This window comes from Drosophila melanogaster, chromosome 2L, assembly GCF_000001215.4.
Source record: "Drosophila melanogaster chromosome 2L".
Classification (NCBI taxonomy): Eukaryota; Metazoa; Arthropoda; class Insecta; order Diptera; family Drosophilidae; genus Drosophila; species Drosophila melanogaster.
In genome coordinates this window covers 3,692,654-3,706,020 of record NT_033779.5, presented here as the reverse complement: position 1 = coordinate 3,706,020, position 13,367 = coordinate 3,692,654, and the positions used below count along the sequence as shown (strand labels likewise).

At 38.2% G+C, this 13,367-nt stretch overlaps 14 protein-coding genes, 1 long non-coding RNA gene and 1 pseudogene across 19 annotated transcripts; 9 read left to right on the top strand and 7 right to left on the bottom strand.

Annotated features, from left to right (window-relative positions):
- Positions 1–532: 532 nt before the first annotated feature.
- CG31778 (uncharacterized protein) lies at positions 533–1,915 on the top strand. Of its 2 annotated transcripts, none has more exons than NM_164549.2 (2): positions 533–1,141; positions 1,388–1,915. In NM_164549.2, exons 1-2 carry the CDS (start codon positions 1,048–1,050, stop codon positions 1,600–1,602), a joined length of 309 nt encoding a protein of 102 aa, NP_722932.1. In that variant the 5' UTR covers positions 533–1,047; the 3' UTR covers positions 1,603–1,915. The 2 variants fall into 2 exon arrangements, with proteins under 2 accessions (NP_722932.1, NP_001285596.1); NM_001298667.1 differs by having other exon boundaries at positions 1,388–1,696.
- CG2816 (uncharacterized protein) lies at positions 1,768–2,362 on the bottom strand. Its single transcript, NM_134959.2, has 2 exons — positions 2,209–2,362; positions 1,768–2,155 (listed from the first exon to the last, which is right to left on the bottom strand). The coding sequence occupies exons 1-2, from the start codon at positions 2,288–2,290 to the stop codon at positions 1,983–1,985; spliced, it is 255 nt and encodes an 84-aa protein (NP_608803.2). The 5' UTR covers positions 2,291–2,362; the 3' UTR covers positions 1,768–1,982.
- A 711-nt stretch (positions 2,363–3,073) lies between these two features.
- On the bottom strand, positions 3,074–3,407 carry lncRNA:CR44311 (long non-coding RNA:CR44311). The gene has a single exon (NR_124056.1). It is a non-coding gene; the product is annotated as a long non-coding RNA:CR44311 (long non-coding RNA).
- Positions 3,408–3,772: 365 nt separating this feature from the next.
- On the bottom strand, positions 3,773–4,195 carry CG43145 (uncharacterized protein). The gene is made up of 2 exons (NM_001258930.2): positions 4,110–4,195; positions 3,773–4,047 (listed from the first exon to the last, which is right to left on the bottom strand). Exons 1-2 carry the CDS (start codon positions 4,171–4,173, stop codon positions 3,890–3,892), a joined length of 222 nt encoding a protein of 73 aa, NP_001245859.1. The 5' UTR covers positions 4,174–4,195; the 3' UTR covers positions 3,773–3,889.
- A 126-nt stretch (positions 4,196–4,321) lies between these two features.
- CG42467 (uncharacterized protein) lies at positions 4,322–4,731 on the bottom strand. Its single transcript, NM_001169395.3, has 2 exons — positions 4,648–4,731; positions 4,322–4,598 (listed from the first exon to the last, which is right to left on the bottom strand). The coding sequence occupies exons 1-2, from the start codon at positions 4,712–4,714 to the stop codon at positions 4,417–4,419; spliced, it is 249 nt and encodes an 82-aa protein (NP_001162866.1). The 5' UTR covers positions 4,715–4,731; the 3' UTR covers positions 4,322–4,416.
- Positions 4,732–4,928: 197 nt separating this feature from the next.
- Sfp24C1 (Seminal fluid protein 24C1) lies at positions 4,929–5,347 on the bottom strand. The gene is made up of 2 exons (NM_001169394.2): positions 5,258–5,347; positions 4,929–5,201 (listed from the first exon to the last, which is right to left on the bottom strand). The coding sequence occupies exons 1-2, from the start codon at positions 5,319–5,321 to the stop codon at positions 5,023–5,025; spliced, it is 243 nt and encodes an 80-aa protein (NP_001162865.1). The 5' UTR covers positions 5,322–5,347; the 3' UTR covers positions 4,929–5,022.
- A 15-nt stretch (positions 5,348–5,362) lies between these two features.
- CG42465 (uncharacterized protein) lies at positions 5,363–5,826 on the bottom strand. The gene is made up of 2 exons (NM_001169393.2): positions 5,719–5,826; positions 5,363–5,655 (listed from the first exon to the last, which is right to left on the bottom strand). The coding sequence occupies exons 1-2, from the start codon at positions 5,774–5,776 to the stop codon at positions 5,492–5,494; spliced, it is 222 nt and encodes a 73-aa protein (NP_001162864.1). The 5' UTR covers positions 5,777–5,826; the 3' UTR covers positions 5,363–5,491.
- A 368-nt stretch (positions 5,827–6,194) lies between these two features.
- Positions 6,195–6,557, bottom strand: CG42464 (uncharacterized protein). The gene is made up of 2 exons (NM_001169392.2): positions 6,465–6,557; positions 6,195–6,401 (listed from the first exon to the last, which is right to left on the bottom strand). Exons 1-2 carry the CDS (start codon positions 6,526–6,528, stop codon positions 6,202–6,204), a joined length of 264 nt encoding a protein of 87 aa, NP_001162863.1. The 5' UTR covers positions 6,529–6,557; the 3' UTR covers positions 6,195–6,201.
- A 371-nt stretch (positions 6,558–6,928) lies between these two features.
- On the top strand, positions 6,929–7,570 carry CG10031 (uncharacterized protein). Its single transcript, NM_134958.4, has 2 exons — positions 6,929–7,194; positions 7,260–7,570. The coding sequence occupies exons 1-2, from the start codon at positions 6,981–6,983 to the stop codon at positions 7,433–7,435; spliced, it is 390 nt and encodes a 129-aa protein (NP_608802.2). The 5' UTR covers positions 6,929–6,980; the 3' UTR covers positions 7,436–7,570.
- Positions 7,571–8,148: 578 nt separating this feature from the next.
- CG3604 (uncharacterized protein) lies at positions 8,149–8,779 on the top strand. Of its 2 annotated transcripts, none has more exons than NM_001298666.1 (1): positions 8,149–8,779. In NM_001298666.1, exon 1 carries the CDS (start codon positions 8,250–8,252, stop codon positions 8,646–8,648), a length of 399 nt encoding a protein of 132 aa, NP_001285595.1. In that variant the 5' UTR covers positions 8,149–8,249; the 3' UTR covers positions 8,649–8,779. The 2 variants fall into 2 exon arrangements, with proteins under 2 accessions (NP_001285595.1, NP_608801.1); NM_134957.3 differs by having other exon boundaries at positions 8,209–8,779.
- Positions 8,780–9,362: 583 nt separating this feature from the next.
- Positions 9,363–9,803, top strand: IM33 (Immune induced molecule 33). 2 transcript variants are annotated; one of them, NM_001298665.1, is made up of 2 exons: positions 9,363–9,489; positions 9,550–9,803. In NM_001298665.1, exons 1-2 carry the CDS (start codon positions 9,423–9,425, stop codon positions 9,729–9,731), a joined length of 249 nt encoding a protein of 82 aa, NP_001285594.1. In that variant the 5' UTR covers positions 9,363–9,422; the 3' UTR covers positions 9,732–9,803. The 2 variants fall into 2 exon arrangements, with proteins under 2 accessions (NP_001285594.1, NP_608800.1); NM_134956.4 differs by having other exon boundaries at positions 9,550–9,781.
- Positions 9,804–10,609: 806 nt separating this feature from the next.
- CG16713 (uncharacterized protein) lies at positions 10,610–10,989 on the top strand. The gene is made up of 2 exons (NM_134955.3): positions 10,610–10,731; positions 10,787–10,989. Exons 1-2 carry the CDS (start codon positions 10,665–10,667, stop codon positions 10,966–10,968), a joined length of 249 nt encoding a protein of 82 aa, NP_608799.1. The 5' UTR covers positions 10,610–10,664; the 3' UTR covers positions 10,969–10,989.
- An 11-nt stretch (positions 10,990–11,000) lies between these two features.
- On the top strand, positions 11,001–11,590 carry CG43165 (uncharacterized protein). The gene is made up of 2 exons (NM_001258929.2): positions 11,001–11,279; positions 11,338–11,590. Exons 1-2 carry the CDS (start codon positions 11,213–11,215, stop codon positions 11,556–11,558), a joined length of 288 nt encoding a protein of 95 aa, NP_001245858.1. The 5' UTR covers positions 11,001–11,212; the 3' UTR covers positions 11,559–11,590.
- Positions 11,591–11,602: 12 nt separating this feature from the next.
- CR43364 lies at positions 11,603–11,916 on the top strand (annotated as a pseudogene).
- A 199-nt stretch (positions 11,917–12,115) lies between these two features.
- Acp24A4 (Accessory gland protein 24A4) lies at positions 12,116–12,837 on the top strand. Of its 2 annotated transcripts, none has more exons than NM_001258928.2 (2): positions 12,116–12,227; positions 12,297–12,837. In NM_001258928.2, exons 1-2 carry the CDS (start codon positions 12,161–12,163, stop codon positions 12,464–12,466), a joined length of 237 nt encoding a protein of 78 aa, NP_001245857.1. In that variant the 5' UTR covers positions 12,116–12,160; the 3' UTR covers positions 12,467–12,837. The 2 variants fall into 2 exon arrangements, with proteins under 2 accessions (NP_001245857.1, NP_001036330.1); NM_001042865.1 differs by having other exon boundaries at positions 12,132–12,227; positions 12,297–12,542.
- A 1-nt stretch (position 12,838) lies between these two features.
- Positions 12,839–13,322, top strand: CG3513 (uncharacterized protein). The gene is made up of 2 exons (NM_134954.2): positions 12,839–12,931; positions 12,993–13,322. The coding sequence occupies exons 1-2, from the start codon at positions 12,853–12,855 to the stop codon at positions 13,178–13,180; spliced, it is 267 nt and encodes an 88-aa protein (NP_608798.1). The 5' UTR covers positions 12,839–12,852; the 3' UTR covers positions 13,181–13,322.
- The last annotated feature ends 45 nt before the right edge of the window (positions 13,323–13,367 follow it).

The following is a 13,367-nucleotide window of genomic DNA, read 5'->3' as shown; positions in this document are numbered from 1 at the left end:
TCAGATGCAGATAGATGTGGGCTATTTACTGAGGGCATAACTAGCTCGTTGCGTATACGTCATGTTGGCCTTATCAGCCGTGCACCTCTCTGCGTTCATCTTAGCCTTCTGCAACAGGCACTCGCCGGATTTAGCTGGAATTCGAGGAGAGCCAACCCTCAGTACGATCACCATCCCCCAACATCATCATCAATGATCAGACGTGCAAAATCTCCGTTTGCGATGCTGACGTCTTATCAATCCAAACACACAGAGAATGGTTTGTTGTTTTATTGAAATAAAACAATATTTTCTAGCAAATAACATAAAGTCTAAATAGTTTCAATCTCTTGAGCTGAATATACGTTATAGAGGTAGGACATCAATTTGTTCTAAGAATGGGAAAAAATCGTTGAAAGTTTTGATCAGTGTACGTTTTAATTCTCTCAGCAGAATTCGAATCAGCAGCAGAGCTGCTGGCAGAGCGACTCCGATTACAAATGTGTGCCTCGGATGCCTTTTGTTCGAGGTTTCAAGTCGAGTTCGCGACTAACCGTTTAGTCAGTGACCAAGTGTGTGGTGAACCAAATCCGCTTCTTCATCCATCGAAGAATTTTCAGAAATTTCAAAACTGCTCAAAGTCCAAGAAAAGTTGCAATAAAACCCTAGAGTATTCCCTATCTGCATACCAAACTGACAACAGCTGCAACAAAGACTAAGCGCATTTTTTTGACTGGGCTTTTGCACTCTAGATGAACTTTGCCGTGCCGACGAGTATAAAAAACTCATAAAATCCAGCAAAATTGCAAAAAGAAAATAAATAAATAAGAAAAGCAGACGGATCGGCCGATCATCATCCATATACTATAGGCTTTCAATCACTCTAGAATCGGACACATTCCGCACTGCCTCTTATATATGGCGAGCTGCTGCGCATTTGTGTTTGTCCTGAACCAGATTGACATCATCGGGGCCAGGGAGCAAAGCAGAGCTGCTCTACAGAGTTGACCAACTTGAGACAGAGGAACCATCTAATCCATCTAGAACACTTTCGGAAGTACTATCAAAATGGCCAACTTCAGTCAGCTAAGAATCACCATTGGATTTTGTGTGATTTTGGCCGTTATCCTGGAACAACCATTCACTGCAGAGGCGGTTGTTCGTAAGTATTCAAAGATTTCTTAAAATCAATCAGAAAAAAATATTGTAAAATGTTCAACATGGTGTTGGGTTATCTGCTTTTTGTTTTTCAACCTGTCAATGCCGAAATTCTGAGGGCAATGACTTCGGATTAACCTATCGAATACATTTTAAATGAAACTACCTACATGCTTACTTGAACTACTTGAAACCACAATATTTTTCGAAATATTAGCTAGAAATGTAATATATATAATATGTATTCCAGGAGATGCATGCCAGACGGCGCCGAATAAGAGTGTGTGGCTATGTAGCCCATCTACCCTGGGCATATTTTTCGATCCGGAGACACAACGTTGTCGCTACATGGGATGCAGTAATCGAAAGCTGTTCTTAACCCTTGAAGACTGCGAAAAGATTTGCAACAATCCGCGGCACATCAAGCGACGCAACCAAGCAAAGGCCAATGAAACATCACATTGAACACACCAAAAGGGAAAGAAAATACCCTTAGTTGTTAATTGTCACGTGCCTTATTTAGTCGAATGTAATTATATTATTTCAATTTTCGATGGTGAAATTTGTTAAACCTGAGAATAGTTTCTGCAAACTTTTTTTTATTTTTATACGCACATCAAACTGGTTTTTATACTCGAATTAAAATTTATTTTGTTATATATTTTTGTTAATAAGAAACATTGAAAATCCAGTTGGAGTTTGAAATACTCTAACCCTAAGATTGAATGAATATCTAGGATGTTGCCTCAATAACACAACATAGAATATTTGGAAACATAACCACCAGTTTGTAGTTTTTAATTTCAATCGTAGTTATTGTAACTGTGACATTTCAGTTGACATTCTCAAATATCACGGCAGTTGAACTCGCACTCAGCTTTGGTACTAAATCGATTGTCATTACCGCCGCATCCGCCGTAGATGAAGGGTTCGCAATGGCGCTTAATGGGATTGTAGGCATAGCTCTCAACGTATCCAAAGCACCGACCACTGATCATGGGCTGCAGGCATAGTTTCACTACACAGATTATAAAGATTATATAGATATCACCGATTAGTGGGTGTCATTACCTCTCTTGGAGGCCGCCCCTGAATGGTGCGGAATCAACAGGAGGAGGCCAACCAAAAGCCACTGCCAATAAGCCGGCATCATGACATCTAGACTTGATGATCGGAGGTCCCCTCGACTTCCACTTGCAGCGATATTCAACCGTCACGTTCTTGGGCCTACGACTCACTGAACCAGGCTCTCTGTGTTTACAAATGCCTTCAAATGCTCAGACCTCATACTCGTTTTTATAACACTTTTTGTTGCCAATATTCAACATTGACCAAGTTAACAAGTGGCAATGGTTTAGGCCAAAGCAAAAGTGGAATGCCCTTCCTATTAGCTGTCTTAGGTCTCGCTATTCTGATTTGTGCTTATGTATAAGCTAAGCAAACATTTAATGTTCGTACCTTGTACATATGAAATATAATTCTGCTGACGGGATGGGTGTGATAATCGAAACTCCTCATCACATACCCTACAGTGGCTCCCATAAAAACCAACAATCGCGGAGATGACGTAAAAAGACTGGGCAGAAGGCAAAAAAAAAACATGTTCCGCATTTCAATTGGCAGCTCAACAGCAACAAAAGCGGCTCTGCCAATACTTTGCAATCAACTACGAATTGGTAAGGTGTTTAGATTGACAGCGAGAAACGCGCTTTCAATTTCAATATAAGATTCGCTTTCAACTTCAACCAGCACAGCCCATGGAATATCCATGATATTGCAACAAAATCAATCATATATTTCAGAAACAGATTTTTCTTGTAATCGCAATTGCAATATCAGTGCACAATCCGCTTATCCAACCCTTTCGAGAACAACGATCTAAATCTAAAATTTCGAAAAAAAAGAATTAAAAATAACCAAACAAGCATTGCTATTTAATTATTCGCCGTCTTTATTTTGGAGATGCTACCAATCAAATAAGGGAACCAATAGAAAAGTCTTGCACTTGAAAATACCCTTCTAAATTTGAGTGTCCAACTTGTTATGCATAATTCATTTGTCCAAGTAAGACATGCTGTTTTGGCGTTTCTTCCAACTGCACAAATATGTGTATAATTTAGTAATTAAACGCTGCCGACGACGTGGGCCAATTAACGTCCGGGGCTCAATTATTTCAGGCAAATTAAACAGCTAACTGAATTGTCGCCCCGCACATCTGACATTTTGGCCACTCAATCAGGCCCGAAATGTTCGACCCTCTCATGTGTGCTAATGAATAAATAGCACGGCAGTTTGACAGGGCCCAAAACTCCTTTCATTCCTCGAGCATTGGAATTATCGTTACATCATCATCGCCGAGCGATAATTCAATTTGCACTGCGAATTAACACCTGGCATCGTTTCAGTTTCTGTTTCTGTTTCTCCTGCTGACCATCTTGGCTTGTCCAGCGTTCTGGCCCTAATGTGACTCTAATTATCGCCCTTGCCCAGAACTTGAGTCCTTTCCCATCCTGTCAGCACACAATGCAACTTTAATGAGCCCCACAAAGTGCCACACACGCACAGAATAATGGAAAATGAACCTATTGGACATGGCCCTGACATTCGAATTTATTATGCAAATTGTTTGCAGTTTATGGCTCAGTTTGGGGTGTGCCACTTGGCCATTGAGGAGTAAAATACGTTATGTATTGGTATTCAGTTTTAACAAATTCAGGATGTAATTGGTGCAAACTGGCATTTTCTATGATCTTCAAAAATCTATACAACTTGCTTGACAGTCCTCGAATCGTTTGAAGAAGTTACCCCTTCCGTAGCAGTCACCAGATATCCTTACACATCTATGCTTTCTCGGTATGTAGGCGAAACCCTTGCACTTTCCCACAAAAGAGGCCTTTATGCGACAGATGGCTTAAACGATGGAATGTTTGGGTCAAAAACGATATTAAGTAACCGCATTTCATAAAACTTACGGTTCTGCGCGGTTATCAAAGGACATAAACAACATAATATGAGCGCCAAGTAGATCGATCTCATTTTTATATGCAATTACGGTTTCTTTTCCCTGGCTTGATGATATTATTATTCTGAAATTATGTAATTGTAATATCAGTGGCTAACTAAATTAGTTCAACCTCGGAAAGAAATATACCATACCAAAACCAATTGCTCATAGTCGTCATATGAATATTTATACATATTATTATAATTGTATTTCATAGTCTGTTCTTACTTTCTAATAACAAATGCATCATTGGCGCATGTACAAATATTTTTCTTCTACTGAATATGCTTTAAGCATGTGTATTCGCAGGAATCTTTGTCAAAGAAATAGTTACCCCTTGCCATACACCGAAGAACAATTCGACGACATACATTTCTACGAGAATCATAAGTGTATCCATGGGCCTTAACATTACAAGGTCCATAAGACCGAGGGGATTGATAGCACTTCTCCGAATCTAAGTGAAATATAAAAGACTGAGTAAAAATGTTATTCATAGTACTTACAATCTCTATATGCCATCGCAATCCCCAAAAGGGTAACTAATAAGACAGACACACAAAACGATCTCATTAGCAATGAGTGAATAAACACAAAAAAAATGGCATCAGGTTTATATAGAGTGAAAATATCTGGAAATAGGAAGTACCTTTAACTAATTAAATTAGCTTCAGGTGTTGCTAGAAAACAAATAGGTTCTGATTGAAATGTTTTTTTTTTTTAATATTTTCAGCGAATAATAGAATATAATTGTAGTTCCCAAGATTAAGAGCATACATATATATGTACTTTAAAGAATCGGAAACGATTTTAATAGTTAATTTGAAGCACATCCTAGCAAATATAAATAAATAAATATAAATATAAATCGCTCGACGATTTCAAGGTAATATTATTTTTTTGCATGCTGTTTCGCAGGAAGCTTTGTCCATGAAAAAGTTATCCTGTGCAGCACATGGTCCAGAAATTCTACGGCATGCGTTTTTGGAAGCTACGAAAGTAAATCCTCTTATAGTCATTTTACACCATCCAATGAATGTGGCCTGAAGATTGCAGACAGCTGGAGTAAAGGAATATTTTTTAAAATTATTTTAAATGTTTTCGTTTTGAACTTACAATTTCCATATCCCATTTCGAACTTAAGGGTTATTAATAAGGCCAATATACAAAACGACCTCATCGCAAAACGACGAGCTCTGATCAATTGAGAGGGTTTTTTTTATGCATTTAGTAGTATCGACAACTAATAGAATTAGTTCTGGATATAACATACTTAAAATGTGTTTGCAAAAAACGAGGGCTCTACAAGATTGAAAAAATACTCAAATCTTAAAATAGTTAACTAGTTAGTTATTGCTTGCACATGTCTTCGCACTCCTCTTTTTTGCTAAAATGATTTCCATTCAGAAGGCATCCCTGCCAGTATACACAATCGTTTTTATATTCAACATAGGAATAGAGGTCTGTCAATTCCAGGCATGATCCTTGGACAAAAGGTTCAAGATTACAAACCACTGAGAGAAGGTGTTACATTATTAAGTGTTAATTATTAATAAATACTTCTGCTTTGAACTCACAGCCATTTATATCCGCCGTTAGAGCTAATATTGTCCAGATCAAAATATATACTTTCATCCTCGATGTGTGTATGTTTTGAATCAACGTTAAAAAACTGAGGTAAAACTGCCAATATCGGGCAATAAGCTTACCTTTATCCTTTTTATGAATTATCCGAAACTAATTAATTAGGTTTGGAATTATGTAAAATATTGGCCATGGAAACGGAAAGTAAATTATTGTGGTTAGGGTATGAGACCGAATAATTGTTTTAAAACATTTTATATAAAAAATTAAATGATTTATTAAATATTCAGACTGCCAGAAGTTAAGATTTATGTATTAGCACAAAAAAGAAGGCCAGCAAAAAGTAGGCAATCTTTTTACAACACCATGAGGGTATTCCATTGCCCTACAAAAAAAAAACTTTGATTTATTTATTATATTACTTCTATTATTTATTGTATTATAAATAAAAAACATTCGAAATTTTTTTACATTATTCAAAGCTGCTCAACTTTATTTTTGCAGAGATCTTCGCAAATTGCTTTAGTTTGAAACCTATTTTCGTTGCCACCACAGCCTCCGTATGAAAACTCCAGACATTCGTTTTTATCTGAATGATAGGAAAACCAATTCGAGTAGTGTGCACAGGACATAATTTTCCCAAAGCCATTAGCCTCAGGCGTAAGTTGACAGATTTCTAAATATATATTTTATTTTACACATTTTAGGAGTGGTAGTTAATAATGAAATACACACTAACCATCTGCTGATTCCGCATTAACACCAGCTAATGCTATGAATAAATACCATATATTGATGAACATCTTTTTCCCGGTAAAACTTTGTTTAGATTGAAGACCTTTCTCGTGAAAGATGTCTTTATAATTCTATAATTCGCAATAACCTGGCTTAAAGTGTGCCTAATTTGAAAAGTCTACAGTTTTCTTTCAAGTGATAGGGTATCGCTTTTTGTTTATTTTATTCGATTCAAGTATATATTATTATGCGAGCACTATGAGTTCGAAAATGCGTTCCAATTATGTGCTATCTGTTTGCTTTGTTGAAATTATTTAATTAATCTCGCCAGCGTTCAACACGGCGTATGCGCAATGCGAGCTTAACTCACACATGGATGAGCAGAGAGTGAGCAAATGATTTAATTTGAACGTAATTGATCGTCTAAGCACAGCATATAGAACTGGAATATGGAACATTCGGAACAGTTCAGTTCACAGTCGTTGCTTTTAACGTTCAGTTATCAGGTTGCAAACACAAAATGCTTCTGCGGATGACCCAGTTTCTCTGCCTTGCGGCACTCGTTTTGCTAAGTCTTATGCAACTTACGCAGGCAGTAGCCACTCCCAATAATAATAATAATAATAATAACAATATTAAACCGAAGGCTGTGGTTCAGGTGCAACCTGGAAATCCATCGGGAAACAAGCCTGCAGTTGCCACAACTACAATCAAACCACAGAGACTGGTACCAGGTATGTTTATTTATAAACTGATCGAAGAACTTTTATGGACCTTTATTAAATCCCTTAATTTGTAGATCCCAAATGCCTGCAGCCCTTGGACGTTGGTCCATGCCGCATGAGCCTAGAAAGGTTCTACTACAACAAGGATTCAAAAGCTTGCGAGACCTTCAAGTACGGAGGATGTCGAGGCAATGACAATCGTTGGGGATTCCGACAAACTTGTGAGGAGGCTTGTATTCCCAAAAAGTGATCCATTGATGGCGGTCACAAAATACGAGATTGTTTTTAAATTGTAAATGCTAGATGAAATTATTTGTTGATGTATTTTTAAAATAATTACTTGAAATGGGTTTTTGCTAATGCGAAATATATACGTTTAATAATTAACTAATTACAAGTAAGCAGTATATCAAATGTTTATCTATAATTGGAATTAAGAAATTAAGTGCATTATTTTCCACCTATATGCGCAATTTTGAAAATTACCTAATGATTAGAATCGCAAACGAGCGATTATTAGGAACATTTCTTAACCAGACAGTTTATTCATTTCTTCTGAAGCTCCAAAGCTTACCCCATTCGTTAGATACACAAAAAACTTCAACCGACAGTTAACCAGTTTATAGGTAATTCAGTTAGATTCCCATTCCGCTCGCTAAACGTGATTTGGCTGACTAAAATTGTCACACCGATACGGAAGCCACTTGGAATATGATTTTATGGCCAGCATTATGATTGACTTGCGTTGGTGCGTTGATCTGCAATTGAAGGTTGGGCCGCGAAAGCTTCTCCGAGAGCTGTCAGTGCCAGGTGATATCGATATGGACGTGGATATAGACGTCAGAGAGGCACCGCCGTGATTTACATGCGGCGACGAATCAGTTGGACAAACAAGCTGGCGCTCCGATAAATGAAGTACACAAAAAGAGGCAAAACGGTGGGCAAAAACCCAGTTGAGTGAGTATAGTAGTACGTGAGTTAATCAGTTCGGACGGATAGTATTTAAGCCGCAATATCCGAGCGAGCCGAAATCATTCGCTCATCATCCACTCAACGGACTCGAAATGTGCTTTAGATATAGCTTCAGTTTCATAGTATTCGCGGCTGTTCTGCTCCTGGCAGCCGGAATTCGTGCAGCTCCCTCGGATGTCGTCGTGGAGAAGGCGGAGGAGCCCGCGGTGGCCAAACCCCTGCCTGATGCCAGTGAGCTCACTGTTCCGGAGGACTGTCATCAGCCCAAGGAAACCGGTCGCTGTTTCGCTCTGTTCTATCGCTACGCCTACAACGTGGATACACAATCCTGCGAGGAGTTCGTTTACGGTGGATGTGCCGGCAACAAGAACAACTTCGAATCCAAGGAGCAGTGCGAACAGGCATGTTTGGTAAAGTCTGCGGTTTCCTCCACGGACTCAACAACCGAACAAAACAGCGAAGTGGCCACAGAAACTAGCACCTCGTCTTAAAAAATTGTAGTTCTTAGTTTGTAATTTATTTGTCATCCAACTTCATCAGCCTTTTAAAAGCATTTCTTTACTGAGTTGATTATTTGAATAATTTGATTATAAATTTTAATAAATATACCATTGTGATTTATATATCTATTTCGTTTTATTCGCACATCTGGTACTAGCAGTACAGTATGTAGATACATTTGTAAGTGTCAGAAGTGGTTAGCAGTACATCTCGGAAAGTCATTAATTTCGAAACCCGACGGACTCACAAAAACTTGAGTCATGAATAGACGATTTTAATTAATCTTGGGAACTAAACAGTGTAAACAGTAATTTTGATAAAATATGACTACTTTTATAATGCACTTATATCGCAAAGATTCTGAAAACGAAATGTATAAATATATTATACAAGCAAAAGAGGAAATAAATGAAATTTGGGAAAAAATCGGACAAACCCACTTCCGAATGACAAATCGCTGCCTAATCGTGTTTACTTTATTCAGAACGTAGTTCCTAGATTTATTTGCTATTCCGGCATTATTTTCAGTACAAACACTAGCACTAGCACATAGTACTCGAAGTCTCGTCTGTTTATATACCAAATTCACGAGCACTCGTTAATGAACCGAAAGTTCATGAGCATATAGATAAGATCCCCAGCCAATATGTAGTTCCCATCTGCCGATCGGCATGGCGTATATAACCTAGTGCTACACCTCCGATTTCCATTAGTCGTTCCACGGAAGCTGGGAGATATACATAGTTTTCAAAATCGCAATCAGTATGAAATTCATTGCTGCCGTCTGTTTGATGTTCGCCCTGGTGGCTGTGGCCCTCGGCCTCAAGGATCGTAAGTTGGGAGCTGCTCAGGAAATCGAAACCATTCTAATTCACATTCTCAATCTATTAGCTATCTGTGGACTGCCCGCTGGTATTGATGGCAATGGTCTCATCAAGTGTGCCGCTTTTATACCCAGCTTCAGTTATCATCCCGAAACCAATTCGTGTGAAAAGTTCATCTACGGCGGATGCGGCGGCAATGAGAACCGATTTGGAACCCAGGAGCTCTGCGAACAAAAGTGCAAGGAATAAATTTGACCTCTATGCTCTACAAAATATTCAATAAATGATTTTCGATAAATAACTTTTTGGACGATTCTTTATAACTTACCTCATTTTACATCACATAAAGAAAAAAACAAGGTTCGTTTTGATCGCACTATCGGGCAAAGTTTAAGTTGCTGAATTAATTAAGAGACTAGAAAAAAGTACACCCAGAAAAATTGAGAATTAACCTTCGATTTCGAGACGAAAACGATCTGAATGTTGATATTTTCAGACGGAAGGGAAAGGTTGAAAAACTGAGAGAGGAAGGCAAATGAGAGCAAAGTCATTTGCAATCTGAGTATGGTGAGCATTATTCAATCTTAGCTAGATTTTGGGGTCGAAATTGTCAAATCGAGATGGTTGAAAACGGATTTTTCTCTGAGTGTCTTTTTTTTATTATATTATAGTAAAAAGAGGGGTTCCAACGAACAACTGAAACATTTAAGTGGAATTTTTAAACACTTACGAAATGGACCTATCAAATGAAATGAAATATTTTACGGAGCTTTCGCCATGGCCGTTGTAAGTATGACACTTCCCGTTGTTCCTATCGATAAGAGAACATATCCATAATTACAACACTTGTTGAGCTCATTGTATATTTCATATGATACAACAATTATAATGTGATGGGCTTTCCCTTTCAGGCGGCCAGTAAACAAAGTCGTTTCTGGGAAGCCGACGAATGTAAACACAATGCGGCAAAAATATTTACATAGATCGGTGCGAATTTTTGTGGAGATTTCCCAGTCATATGTGAGCTTAATTTGTTTGTCGTACAATCACAGTGTTTAATGGGATCGCTGATTAGCGGAGAGTCAATGCAATGTCGTGGCTATAAATTAAGCTACTTTAGCCGTTCAGCAGTTCAGTTTGCTCTCATCGCAATCAGCTAAAGGTTTTGAATATCTCTGAACTATGAAACTGTTGATTTTGGTTTTCGTGTTTGTCGCTTTTGTGGCCAACGCCTTGGCCCTGAAAAATGGTTGGTTCCTAACTGTTCATAACTCAAATTGGTTTGTAATCTGAAATTTTTCCAGCAATCTGTGGTCTACCCCATTCCCTAAACGGAGATGGCAGAATATCCTGTGAGGCCTATATACCCAGTTGGTCCTACGACGCCGATCGAAACGAGTGCGTCAAATTTATCTACGGAGGCTGCGGAGGCAATAACAATAGATTTAATTCGAGGGAAATCTGTGAAGACAAGTGTTTGCAATAAAATTACGTGAATCAAAAATTGAAAGCTTTTGTATTTCAGTTTGGCATGGTCATGTACTTGATTTGGCGCAGCTACTTTTTTGATTAGCTAGCACAATCTGATCTGAGACTCACAGACTTGGTACATACATTGTATAAGATTCAAAATTTTGAAAGTCCGCACAAACATTTCCATTTTGCATTCCCGAGAGGCATTACTTGATCTACGGACTCGTAAAGACGTTGTTTTCGAAACTCAAGTTCAAATGAGGCTAGTGGTTCTTGGCTGTTTGCTGCTGGCACTGGAAACAGTTGGCTTGTGTCTCAAAGATCGTGAGTTTAGGTAATAAAATGTAATACAATTTTTGTGTAATATGATCATTTTCATTAGCTATCTGTGGACAACCGCCTGCAGTAAATGGCAATGATTTCATTAAGTGCGCTGGAAGTTTTGAAAAGTTCAGTTACTATCCACACATAAATGTTTGCCAGAAATTTGAATACGGCGGCTGTTTTGGAAATGATAATAGTTTCAATACCCTAGAGAAATGCCATAAAAAGTGCAAACTCGATTGGAATACATTATATTTCTTAAATTGTGCTTACATATAAGTAAAGATGTAAGCCAGGCAGGAATAATTATTAAAAAACCTTGAATACATAAATCTTTACTTGCTTGTTTCAAAATATTCAATGTTCTTAGGCCCTTGCAAACAATTCCTGGGCTCTAAAAAAGTGGTAAGCTCATATTTTTTCATATGACAGCTTAACTCCCCATCTAAACAATTTGATGTTTGCAGAAATTTGTGGATTACCAAAAGTCGATAGTGGCAAGTGCTTGGCATATTTCAAGCTCTGGACCTATGATTCCAAAAAGAACAAATGCGTTATCTTTATCTACGGAGGATGTCAAGGCAATGAAAATTCATTTAAATCCAAAGAAGAGTGTATAACTAAGTCCGTGGAGTAATATCTTTTCTAAAATATCTTTAGAATAAAGATTGTATGATTCCAATCTGTATTGGGTGTTTTCTATTTTTAAGATTTTAAAAGACCTCTCGACCTCATTAATATGACTGTGAAATCCTAAATTGTTCACACTTAACGGAAAACTGTATGCGATATGAATATGAGTATAAAATACGCGACGCGGTTCGCTTAGGCTTCAAAGTTTTGTTGACTAAGTCAGTTAAAGGTTCCCAATATCTTTCGCCATGAAGCTGCTGATTCTTCTTTTTGTTTTCATCGCTCTTGCAAGCAATTCTTTGGCTCTGAAAAATGGTAAACTTAAATTACCTTGTTTCATAGTTGATCGTCCCAATTTAACTATTTAATGTTTTATGTTTGTAGAAATCTGTGGATTACCCGCTGCCGCTAATGGTAATTGCTTGGCATTGTTTTCTCGCTGGTCTTATGATGCTCAATATAACGTATGCTTTAATTTTATCTACGGCGGATGTCAGGGCAACGAAAATTCATTTGAATCCCAGGAAGAGTGTATAAATAAGTGCGTGGAGTAATATCTCTACGAAGATATCTGTATCTATGATCTGAATGTATGCGTACGAAACACAAGAAACATTTAGTTAGCCTTACAAATCATCATTTAAGAGCAAGAAACTTTCTGAAACGAGGGGAAGGCACAATCTAAGCTTGATTTTTTAATCTAGCCCGAAGTACATAATGCTTCACTATTTAATGTACAAATAGATTTACAAGACTAACATCTGCACTTACATGTATGTGCCAGTTCTTAGCTATCTGCCTACTTTCTATATAAGGCTGGCGGACATGCAAGATAAGCCATAGCCATATTCTTCCCGATTTCTGCGTATATGTACACCTCTATAAAACGCTGGCGAGACAAAGTCTGGCCCACCATAGTTCAACTGAAGTTTTGTCGAAAATGAAGTATATCGGCTTTGTCGCCATCGCCTTTTTGCTGAGTCTGTCCGGCAGTCGTTTATGGGTGCATGCCAAGCCGGGTGAGTAGGAATATGATTGCTCCAGACCGTGCTAAACTATGGATGATTCCCGATCGTGTAGAGATGTGCCAGCAGCCCTCTTCGATGGTGGGCATGGCGCAGGATGGAGCTGCCTGCATGGCTTTTATGCCGGCCTGGACCTATGATGCCTCCAAAAACGCCTGCACCGAGTTCATTTTCGGTGGCTGCGGTGGAAACTCCAATCAGTTCTCTACCAAGAGTGAATGCGAAAAGGCCTGCAAGGACTAAAGAAATACGAAATCACATCTTCACATCTTGGGCAAAACCCACAGCCTAAAACAAAACAATCTTGTAACTTAAAAGCCAAAACAAACAGTCGGCAATCTGGTTTCGCAAAATGGCAAACAAAATAAAAACCATACTCAACAATATCAAGGTTTGTTGTTTTTGTCAGTGCTCAAGAGACCTGACCCTC

Excerpts from the sequence above, each read along its gene's own strand:
- CG31778 (NM_164549.2), top strand. The coding sequence starts at position 1,048 with ATGGCCAACTTCAGTCAGCTAAGAATCACCATTGGATTTTGTGTGATT. Across the intron at positions 1,142-1,387 it reads CACTGCAGAGGCGGTTGTTC|GAGATGCATGCCAGACGGCG; the intron begins GTAAGTATTCAA and ends TATGTATTCCAG.
- CG2816 (NM_134959.2), bottom strand. The coding sequence starts at position 2,290 with ATGATGCCGGCTTATTGGCAGTGGCTTTTGGTTGGCCTCCTCCTGTTG. Across the intron at positions 2,156-2,208 it reads AGGGGCGGCCTCCAAGAGAG|TGAAACTATGCCTGCAGCCC; the intron begins GTAATGACACCC and ends TAATCTGTGTAG.
- CG43145 (NM_001258930.2), bottom strand. The coding sequence starts at position 4,173 with ATGAGATCGATCTACTTGGCGCTCATATTATGTTGTTTATGTCCTTTG. Across the intron at positions 4,048-4,109 it reads TTTGATAACCGCGCAGAACC|CCATCTGTCGCATAAAGGCC; the intron begins GTAAGTTTTATG and ends CCATCGTTTAAG.
- CG42467 (NM_001169395.3), bottom strand. The coding sequence starts at position 4,714 with ATGAGATCGTTTTGTGTGTCTGTCTTATTAGTTACCCTTTTGGGGATT. Across the intron at positions 4,599-4,647 it reads TGCGATGGCATATAGAGATT|ATTCGGAGAAGTGCTATCAA; the intron begins GTAAGTACTATG and ends TATTTCACTTAG.
- Sfp24C1 (NM_001169394.2), bottom strand. The coding sequence starts at position 5,321 with ATGAGGTCGTTTTGTATATTGGCCTTATTAATAACCCTTAAGTTCGAA. Across the intron at positions 5,202-5,257 it reads CGAAATGGGATATGGAAATT|CTGTCTGCAATCTTCAGGCC; the intron begins GTAAGTTCAAAA and ends CCTTTACTCCAG.
- CG42465 (NM_001169393.2), bottom strand. The coding sequence starts at position 5,776 with ATGAAAGTATATATTTTGATCTGGACAATATTAGCTCTAACGGCGGAT. Across the intron at positions 5,656-5,718 it reads AACGGCGGATATAAATGGCT|TGGTTTGTAATCTTGAACCT; the intron begins GTGAGTTCAAAG and ends ACCTTCTCTCAG.
- CG42464 (NM_001169392.2), bottom strand. The coding sequence starts at position 6,528 with ATGTTCATCAATATATGGTATTTATTCATAGCATTAGCTGGTGTTAAT. Across the intron at positions 6,402-6,464 it reads TAATGCGGAATCAGCAGATG|AAATCTGTCAACTTACGCCT; the intron begins GTTAGTGTGTAT and ends ATATATATTTAG.
- CG10031 (NM_134958.4), top strand. The coding sequence starts at position 6,981 with ATGCTTCTGCGGATGACCCAGTTTCTCTGCCTTGCGGCACTCGTTTTG. Across the intron at positions 7,195-7,259 it reads ACCACAGAGACTGGTACCAG|ATCCCAAATGCCTGCAGCCC; the intron begins GTATGTTTATTT and ends CTTAATTTGTAG.
- CG3604 (NM_001298666.1), top strand. The coding sequence starts at position 8,250 with ATGTGCTTTAGATATAGCTTCAGTTTCATAGTATTCGCGGCTGTTCTG.
- IM33 (NM_001298665.1), top strand. The coding sequence starts at position 9,423 with ATGAAATTCATTGCTGCCGTCTGTTTGATGTTCGCCCTGGTGGCTGTG. Across the intron at positions 9,490-9,549 it reads GGCCCTCGGCCTCAAGGATC|CTATCTGTGGACTGCCCGCT; the intron begins GTAAGTTGGGAG and ends TCAATCTATTAG.
- CG16713 (NM_134955.3), top strand. The coding sequence starts at position 10,665 with ATGAAACTGTTGATTTTGGTTTTCGTGTTTGTCGCTTTTGTGGCCAAC. Across the intron at positions 10,732-10,786 it reads CGCCTTGGCCCTGAAAAATG|CAATCTGTGGTCTACCCCAT; the intron begins GTTGGTTCCTAA and ends AAATTTTTCCAG.
- CG43165 (NM_001258929.2), top strand. The coding sequence starts at position 11,213 with ATGAGGCTAGTGGTTCTTGGCTGTTTGCTGCTGGCACTGGAAACAGTT. Across the intron at positions 11,280-11,337 it reads TGGCTTGTGTCTCAAAGATC|CTATCTGTGGACAACCGCCT; the intron begins GTGAGTTTAGGT and ends CATTTTCATTAG.
- Acp24A4 (NM_001258928.2), top strand. The coding sequence starts at position 12,161 with ATGAAGCTGCTGATTCTTCTTTTTGTTTTCATCGCTCTTGCAAGCAAT. Across the intron at positions 12,228-12,296 it reads TTCTTTGGCTCTGAAAAATG|AAATCTGTGGATTACCCGCT; the intron begins GTAAACTTAAAT and ends TTATGTTTGTAG.
- CG3513 (NM_134954.2), top strand. The coding sequence starts at position 12,853 with ATGAAGTATATCGGCTTTGTCGCCATCGCCTTTTTGCTGAGTCTGTCC. Across the intron at positions 12,932-12,992 it reads ATGGGTGCATGCCAAGCCGG|AGATGTGCCAGCAGCCCTCT; the intron begins GTGAGTAGGAAT and ends CCGATCGTGTAG.